The 10125-nt window shown below is 33.9% G+C and overlaps 1 protein-coding gene across 1 annotated transcript in view; it reads left to right on the forward strand.

Annotated features, from left to right (window-relative positions):
- Window positions 1-5308, forward strand: part of Cdc7 (cell division cycle 7) — a 30457-nt gene extending 25149 nt beyond the window's left edge. Inside the window, exon 12 of the mRNA XM_077791208.1 lies at window positions 3625-5308. Within this exon, the coding sequence (XP_077647334.1) occupies window positions 3625-4016 (392 nt within the window). The 3' untranslated portion in view covers window positions 4017-5308. The remainder of the gene's footprint in view (window positions 1-3624) is intronic.
- The last annotated feature ends 4817 nt before the right edge of the window (window positions 5309-10125 follow it).

Here is a 10125-nt window from a genome sequence, read left to right on the forward strand (position 1 = left end):
ACATGTAATCATTTACTCTTACTAATTATAGAGTACTAAACTACTCCAGTATTTAGAGCTCAGCTTTATAATCTTAAACAAGAGAATAAGGAATAAAAACTACTTTAGTGACTTTTATTACATAAATATTTACCAGATGTTCTACATGGTACTAAGAATGTTCTCTCCTTAATTGATTTTAGAATAATAAGTAAAGAATTATAATACAGCCTAATAAGGACTATAGTTTGGAAGAGAAGAGAAATGTGTGTTAGTATTCAGGTTTTGAGGGGTAGGGTAGCAGAGAAGTGAAATGAATAGAACACCTTTTCAGATGGAGTATTTTTGTAAGCATGTATCGGACATAGGACATAGGAAGTCATTTCCACAAAGGTTCTTCTTCAAGACTGGGATATACAGTTTACTTTATAGGACACATGAGAATTCTCTCAGCTTCTCTCTGTCCAACAACATGAATTCAAATGCCCACCTTGAATTTATTCTCTAAGCACAATTAGACTTGATACTTTCCAAGGAGAGGGTCTGATTAAGTCAGCTTGCACCATACAATATGGAACACCCCTATGGACAATGTTTTAATCATCCTACATCAAGAGTAACGGGGCTGCCATGTGCTCAGTCCCAGGATTGGTGGGTCTTAACCAACAATGCAAATCAGAATTATCTGAGAAGTTTCAAGATATTCATATGCCCAAAATGCTATGCCATTCTGAGAATATAATTCAGAAAAACATACTGAAAAAGGCTCCAGGCTTGTTAGTTTGAAAACAAATGATTTTGACTGTAAATCACTTCTGGTCAACCACCATAAAAATCATTGCCTCTTGCTTAGGCACCAGTGCTATGGTCTAGTCCATAAAGAAAACTTAGTGGTGAATTTTAGGAAAGCTTCATAATAAAGGCTTGCCAAAAATTATCTCTGCCTCCAAGTCAATTCACATGTTGTACCTTTCTTCTACCTATTATAAGAAAAATTTATTTGAAGATAATAAGATGAAATAATGCATACATATAAGGAAAAAATGACTGTGAATGTAAAATAAGATAATTATCTTGAAACTGGTATTACATTATAATAAACATGATTATGTTTATGCTTAACTAGTTAAGAAAACATTTATCTACTATTAAATAACTTTAAGAGAAGTTTATGAACATAAAGTTTATCAGCCAGCACTAAAACATTTTGTTGAGCTTGACTCTTCCCCCATTGATAGTCAAAGATGTAATGAGAGCCACAAATTAAAGTACATCTGACACAAAAATACTTCAGAGCAAATATCAGATATCACACAAGGGCTTCTTAGAAATTTATATTGTTCTCATTTTAAAAAATAATAATGCTTTATGGTACTTGTCTTTTTTTAAGCATAACTTTTTAGTTTTTAGAGCATTTTATAACTTTGAGCTGACTAATAAAGCTCAAAATTTAAATACACAAAACTATGTTCTCCTTTAGAACATAAAGAGATGACTTGCCTGAGATAGCAGTGAGTGTACCTCTGCTTCTCTTATATATAACCTACCCCATTATCCTCAGCTTTAGACCTGGCCCCATTTTAGGTCATCATTAAATACTCATTGAATTCTATTGAATAATTTCAAAAGAAAACTTTGAGCTAAAACAAATGCCTGACAGATAGCAGTCTGTAACAAAATGCATTTTGATTGAATGTACTAGTGTAAATTATTTTCCCTGAATAGTTTAAATGTACTCTTTAGTCATGTACAAAAATAATTTAAGCATATTGTACTGCTTGGGATGTTCTACATACTATTTTTATTTCATGACTTGAGAGCAAGCTAATAAATTAAAACTATGTGACTATTCTCCTCTGGCTAGAATTTTCTAGAGATAATGATAGAAATGATAGATTTAAAAGTAAAGAAGAATTGGCCTGTGGTGTCCTCACCACACTTAGCTGGTAGTCATTTGTTTCCTTTTGTTTTTCCTTGGGGTCATCCTCCCCACTTTTTCCTGCCCTATTACATCAGTCTCAGAATATGTAAAGGTAACTTCATCCAAATTGCTTTGTTTATAATCTGCATACTCCAGAAAGAGATCTAAATGTTATGCTAATCATTTAGAGCCACATTTCTGTTTAATAAGGAAATTAGCAATTAGCATACAGTTCCCTATTTGTGTGAGTAACTTATGTTTCCCTGTGTCTGATAATAAGCTGATGGTAAATTATTTTATAAATACATTTATGTTTTAGAAACTTGAGATCTAATTTGCTTATTAATTCATTGAGAAGCATTATTGGGACTTTATATGCCAGGTACTGTTGTGAGTTTCTGCTTTTATAGAGCTTAAATACCCTCTCTAATGAGGGCAAGAAAGTAAATATTTACTAACAAGTGAATGGTGCTGAAAAACATGAGGAGAAAGGGAGAGAGCTCAGCCATTTAGGACAGGTTGAATAAAACCAGTACCTCTAAGAGTGTGACATTTGAATACAGATGTTCAAATGAACAGTGCCTTTTTGTTCAGTCTAACAGACATTAACTGAGCAACTAGCAGGTACCAGGCATTGTATAGGTTTGGGGGGTTCAAAAATAAATAGGACATTCCCTATCTTGAAAGAATACATTATCTAGTAAGTAAGACATACATACATTTTGTCAGTTACAATGTAATGTAGCCAGGGAAGAGGGATGCGAGGGAAAGGGAGAGAGAAGGGGAATTGCATGGATGGTAGAAGGAGAGAGACCCTCATTGTTGTACAAAATACATGTACGAAGATGTGAATTTGATGTTAACATATCTTGTATACAGTGGTATGATAAATTGTGGTATAAAGGTGTATTAAGAATTGTAATGGAAAAAATAATAATAATAAGAGCGCATGTAAAAAATATATAAATAAATAAATAAGTAGAGCAGGTGGAGCCGGCCAAAAAAAAAAAAAAAGAAAAAAGAAAGTAATAATAGAACTCTTCCCAGGAAATGACAGAAGTTTAACATGATCAGTTGCATCTGAGTGTCATCACAGAGGGGCTTCTTGAGCAAGGTGAAGATGTATATGGGAGCCTCCTGGGCACACAAGGGTGTGGAGGGCTTAAAAGCATAGACGATGGGAGGTAGGATGGAGGGTGGAGCTGCAGCTAAAGATTACAAAAGAATAAAAGAAAGCTGGAGAAGTGGGCAGAGTTAAGTGAGTACCTGGCATAGCTCAGTAAGTTGCTGCTTTCTACTTAATATTTCCCACTTTATGGTTTGGCCTTCAATTATGTAGTTCAAATACAACTTAAAAATAGCATGTTGTAGCTAGACACCGTATTGCATGCTCTTAATCCCAGTGGCTCAGAAGGCTGAGGCAGGAGGATTGCAAGTTCGAGGGCAGCCTTAGCAATTTAGCAGTACCCTTTCTCAAAATAAAAAACAAAAAGGGCTGGGGATATAGCTCAGTGATAAAGCACCCCTGGGTTCAATTTCCACTACCCCCACCAGAAAAAAAAATGCATGTGGTGCTCTGTGTTAATATTCTGTGTGTATGCATATATATGTATATACTCATAAAGCACATGGCTGGACTTGCCTCTTTCCCATGACAGATGCTTTTGATATATGCAACTAATATAATGAAATATGTGTGTATGTATTTTTGTTTTTTCTTTTAGGCAAATCAATATTATGTAGCAAAGAAGTCCCAGCACAAGACTTAAGGAAACTCTGTGAGAGACTCAGGGGTCGAGATTCTAACACTTCCAGATTAACAAGTGATAGTCAAGGATGTACGTATGACCCATCCTTTTCAGAGAAGACTGACCAGAAAGCTTCTTACATCATACAAACATCGCAGGCACAACACTTAGGGAATTCATTATGTAAAGGGGATAGTAATGGCTGTGGCAGTAGCTATGATGAATGTAGTACCAATTTAGAAGGCTGGGATGAGGTACCTGATGAAGCTTATGACCTGCTTGATAAACTTCTAGACTTAAATCCAGCTTCCAGAATAACAGCAGAAGAAGCTTTGTTACATCCATTTTTTAAAGATATGAGCTTGTGATGGTGGTATTTCATTTAATGTTACTGCTGTGTATTGTGAGGTGAAGAGTTTTTGTAATAGCTGTATGTTCTTGTTGATACCAGAATAGGATAAATAATTTATTTAAAAATGTTATTATCTGCTCTCATGACAGGTTATAAAATAGAGATTAAGATTACTCTAAAATATCTGGGAGAATTTTTTGGACAGATAGTATAATCTTTGAGTTAAATCAATACAAGTAAAATCAGACCTTAGTTTCTCTAAAATTTTTCACTGCCATATGCAAAAAAAAAAAAAAAAAGAGTAGTTTTAGCCTAGCACATGCGTTCAAGGTGAAAGTATTAAAATTAATGGGTGTGATAGGGATCAAATGAGTCAAAAGACTTAGTTTACTGATTCCTTAAGAGTATAAGCTCTGTCCTTTTGAAAAGTTCAAAATGGTGCTAGAACTCTTAACAGTTTTATAGATAAAGATAATTTCCTTTCCTAGAGGATATCTTTTACGAACAGTAAGACAGTAAGGAAGTGTTGGTCGTGGGGCAAAATATCACTTAAAGTTGAATTTATCCACTTAAAAAAAGTATTTCATGAACACATTTTTGTGTAAATTGTCTTATTTATTTTTCTTTCTTTGTCCTCACCTAACATAGTCACTTTGGAAATCATATGGCATTTACCATAAAGTTTCTGGGTGTTGTATTAAATGTTTTATGTTTACAGTTGGGAACTTAAAAGTAATAATATACACATTGGTTGATAAGGGAAAGCCTTTAGGACTAAGGTGAGTATTAATAGTCTAAAATGCTTATCCTTTTCTCTTTTGAATGTGTATGTTTTTCTTTTTCTTTTTTTTTACATCATATTAATATTATTAGGTAGCTGCCCAAAGGAAAAATGAATACAGAATTGAAAATATTACTGGAGATTTTTTCCTCTATCTAGAGCCCTCCAGATTTCTATACCCTGTTTTAACTAAGTTGGTCTTATTTAGTGCAGAATGATTATTGGAGTTTTAGGTGGATTGGGAAAAGAGATAATGAAGGAGGCAAAGTGGGAAGGGACCTAAGATAGAAGTTTATATATTATTTACATTCCAAAATGATATGTAGAGCATGTAGCATGATGTGTACAGCATCACAAACTTCCTATGGGAAATAAGTCTGGAGGAGTAGATCTGAGATTAATAAATTATAAAAACAGATTAGGGACAGATATTTACTTCATTATTTTGAGCATTGACAGGTCAGTATAGCTACCTAATCTGATAAGTGTAGTATAATATTTGGTAAATGTAGATAATTGTGTGTGTGTGTGTGTGTGTGTGTGTACACTATTTTATATATATATATATATATATATATATATATATATATATACACACACACACACACACACACACACACACACACACCATGGCTTTTGATCTGCTGTCTTATGCTGTAATCCTTTTTGAATTTGAATGTTTAATAAAGTTATCCTTTTGTATTTTTATGTCAGACTTATTTTAAAAATGATTGTTTAAGCCAGTCTTGTATGGCATGTGCCTACTTTGGGGACAAGGCAATAGGATCACTTTAGTCCAAGAATTTGGGCCATCATGAACAATATAGCAATACCCCTTCTCTTAGAAGAAAGGGAGGAAAATGCCAAAAAAAAATTTGACTACTGGGAGTAATTTTAGTCTGAGATTAATGAAACATCTCTTTTAAGCAAATAGTGGATAGTAGGTAAACAAATACTGGCCTGGCTCAAATGTAATATATAATTTATTGATTTTTTAATTAAAAAGCTGCTAATTGACTTAATTTGTAGGATATTAATCACAAATTATAAAACAGTAAACCTCAGTAACCAAAGTGAAATCTTAGCTAAGATTTTTGACTCACATATCCTCAGAAAATTAAGAGGAAGAAAAAATTAACTACCTAGAAGAACAAGGGAGGAAGACATTTTTAAAGAAAGTTTAGAATTCAGAGCTATTGTTTTAATTTTCTGTTGGTACAGACTTTGTTGATATTCAAGGAGGGAGGTAAAAGATCTTTTTAAAAATATCTAATATTACAAATTTGCTCCTGGTATATTTCAGTTCCACTGGAGAATGTTGCCTCAGTTTGGCAAACACATTCCCAACGTGCTGGATAAAACTAATAAGGGACTTCTATATACCTATTCTTGCAGTTTCTAAGCCTTCCGGATACCATTTTATAATGGCAGTTACCTCCCTCATATATTTTAATCAGACAAAATAGTCATTTCTGGAGAAAGATTAAGAAGGTAATGAGTTAATGCCATTTCCTATTATTATAGAAGTTCCTGGAATATTCAGCTATTTTTCATTGTCAGCCTTTTAAAATTCTTACTAGTCAGACTCTTGAGATAAAACTGTTAAGGGTGTTTTCATTTATAATGGTTAGACATTGGAACTGTTAGTATAACAAGCTACAAGTATTGGTTTTTTAAACAGGCTGCAGCTCTCTAGCATTTTAATGAAACTTTTCCTTATAAGGAGATGATTATGGTTGTCTTAATGATCTAAATAAAAATGTGGCTTAAGATGGTTATTCCAAAGAATTAAATTTAATTTATTTCAAAATCTGAACAAAAGTCAACAAGTAATGTTAATATTTTAGTTTCTGGCATCAGTAGTTTAGGGACAGAATTGTGGTACAGATGTCAGGGTATTGATTGCATAAAAGCTTAAAACTCACAAAACTTGCTGGCTTAGGCTTAGTAATTTCTGTTGTTTATGTAATTTCAGCCCTGCACGTCACCAAAAAGTTATTTATCTTAGGAAACTGGCCAAATTCGGGGGTAATGCTGTCTGCCAGTGTCTGCAGATGTATTGTTTCCGCCTACATTGGTGCATGTTGTCTGTGGTCTTTAAAGAACACGGTATCTAACACCAGACATTGTCAACTCTCTCCTCAAATTCTTTTTTCTATATTCTTAGAACTGATGCTGTCATTTCCTAATTTTGTCAAATTATGTGTTAAACTCCTTCCTTGAAAGGTCAGCATTATCCACCATGTACCAAATAAGTAATCAGAATTAGTTAATGCTGGGTCAAATTACAGCAAGGTTTTAAACAGTGTAACCTCAAAAGTCAGTAGTAAGGCAAGCATTTAATAAATAATGATGTTTTAGATATATAATCTAAAGTTAAAAAGCATGATCTTAGAAGAGCAATTTGAATTGGGTGAGAAAATTCTAAAAATAAAGTCCAGAAAAGAAATTGTAACTTAATTTAAGAGTTTAATTTGACCTGCTAATTTTTTTTCATATAAGAGAATGAACTAAAAGGATAAAATTATCCTTGACCTCTGTTTTGAGTGCTTAAAACATTTAACAATTTATAGAAAAGAATTCAAAAGGATGAATTTAAAAAAAAAAAAAGTCAAAAGATGGTATGTGTGGGGCTGGGGAGTAGCTCAGTGCTAGGGCACTTGCCTAGTATGCATGAGGCCCTGGGTTTAGTTCCCAACACCACAAAAAAAGAAAACAAACAACAACAAAAAAATAAGTTGTTGTTTTAAAATAAGGCAAGAAAGATGACTAGAAAACAGATGTAAATGGTTTAGAATTTCTATTTAAGTATGCCCCAAGTGCAAATTTATTTTTTAGTTTAACACTTGAGGTCCTTGCCATTAAGCAGATTCCATCTTGGACCTTACTGAAGCAATTCTTTAAGAAAAGTACCAGGTTTAGAACTAGGAAATTTAATTCTAACACAAAGGAAAATAAGGAATAAGTTAACTTGTAGATTCATCTCTAGTTCCAGACTTCCAAAATGCCAGTGCCAGTCTAGTAGGAAACTAAGAAGATGGATCAGGGGATGGATTTCTGACATCCTGATATCAGTAAATACTGAACACTTGGGCTAGTTGCACAAATAAGAAAATTAAAGAACCATCGGATGATTTCATCCTAATCAAAAGTTCTGCATATGTTCCTTATCTACATTCTATTGATGGTGTGTTTTTGTATGTGTATTTAATTATGTATTTGCCCTTTGTGTGAATTCCTTCTGTAACTTTTCTGAGACTGTAGCATATGATCTAGAAATTACTTCCAACTAGGACAAGACAAAGAAATCAGAAACAGATGTATGCCTCTGTGGCCTCACATTGTTGTTATTTTATCTCTGTCCTTAAGAAAGAGGAGCAGGGGCCTGGGGAATCCAGTTACTTCTAAAGCTCTCTAGACACTCATTTTTTTACCATGTAGAAATTTCTGCATTTCTCCTGGCATGTTGCTGATCACTATCTTCCTGTACCCAAAAGCTCTGATTAAAAACAAAACCAGTCACACTATGCATATGAGTAACTTTTAGCAAGCATAATCATAGCTCCTTTATTTTTAAAATTATTTTACTGAAGTAAAATGGAACCCACTGGCACTCTAATTATGAGCTACATGCCAGTCCTCTTTATTTTATTTGGATACAGAGTCTCACTAAGTTACTGAGGCAGCCCTCAAACTTTTGATTTTTCCGCCTCAGTCACTGGGATTATAGGCATGGGCCACCAACCTCAGTGTCACATACACTTTCCATTAAATGAATACCTGGTGTTCTGTGAGTACCTTTCTTTGATCTTGATTTATTTTAAAACCCCACAGGTAAATGATCACATAAAAATTTTAAACTCTTCACAAAAAGTAAACATTACTTTTTAAAAAATTTTTATTTGTTATTGATGGACCTTTATTCATTTATTTTTTATATGTTGTGCTGAGAATTGAACCCAGTGCCTCATACATGCTAGGCAAGTGTGCTACCACTGAGCCACAACCCCAGCCTGTAAACATGAGTTTTATGTTTAAAAAAATTAAAAACAACAGCGTACATCTCTGTTATATATTATGAGAAAATATCTTTCTTGTTCTCCCCTATAAGTTGTGACTAGTGCCTGGCATTTATTGAGTTGGGTGCTCAATAAATATTAGTCAAGTGAATGCTTTTAAGTTACGTTTAATTAATTTGCTTTCTTGGCAAAATACTAAGCCAAAGTGGTCTTTGAACTTTGTAGTTGCCATTATCTCTAATGTTTGTCCTTCCAATCTGTGTATCCCAAATGCTTTCATTCTTATCGGGCCACCAGAAATTCACTGCCTTCTACAAAACCTTCCCTGATCAGTCCAAATATCATTTCCTTGACTTCCTGTACATAAATTATAAGAAGTTAAGGTCTCTAACAACACTTTAAAGTCTCCTATTCAGTCAAAACTTTTGGGTTAACTAGGAACCTGACCCCGTAGTTCCAAGAATACTACCAGCCTAAAAATAGACCCTTTAATTCTTAAGCATCTGAAGGCTTAGCCTGTTTCCCTTGGTGATCCCTCCTAAGGCTTCTCAGCTGCCCCATCCCCATCCTATCTATCTAGTAATTCCTCTGTTCCATCTTGGTGCTCTTTCCATTGGGTTGACCTCAATGGAAAAAGAACAGCTGGTGGACATTTTATCTATAACCCTTCACATCCTTGTACAAGCAAAAAATTTCATAATCATTATAGTCATGTTCTTCACTCCTATTTCTGTGCCAAACACTATAACAATAAAAAATTTGTTTTAAGGATTCACAAATAAGTTATATCATGGGAAAGCATAATGTGCACACTTGATTATGCTGATATAATTCATCTTCATACATATGGGATCCTATTTATCCTGGATTTTTCCGAAATAGTTTTAATTCCAAAAACTCACTTATGTGTTCTGGGAATTCCAGCATTTCTACTTCCAAATTGCATTTCTGACATTAAACCAAAAGTACTATGAAATTGTTAGAAATGCATTCCAGTTTTTTAGCTTTGAAAATATGTCCCTTGTAATGTAGCCTCTGAGGCTAACTCTGCTTTGGGGGACTAACTGACATGTTTATTTCTAAGATTTTTCCAATGTCTTTGAGCATCACATGGGGTCTTCAGTAATTTCTCTGAGGTATACATTTAAAAGCATAAATGTATTTTAAAGTATAAATGTCAGAACTGGGGAGCATTTTCATGCCTCCTGCTTCACCTTTTAATGATTAAAAAATAAACCCTGACTGCAGGTAGCATAACATGAAGCACTCAGCCAAGACTGGCTCTTAAACTGAATCTCAGTTTCTTCAGCTGCAAAATGGGGTAC

This window comes from Urocitellus parryii, chromosome 11, assembly GCF_045843805.1.
Source record: "Urocitellus parryii isolate mUroPar1 chromosome 11, mUroPar1.hap1, whole genome shotgun sequence".
NCBI lineage: Eukaryota > Metazoa > Chordata > Mammalia > Rodentia > Sciuridae > Urocitellus > Urocitellus parryii.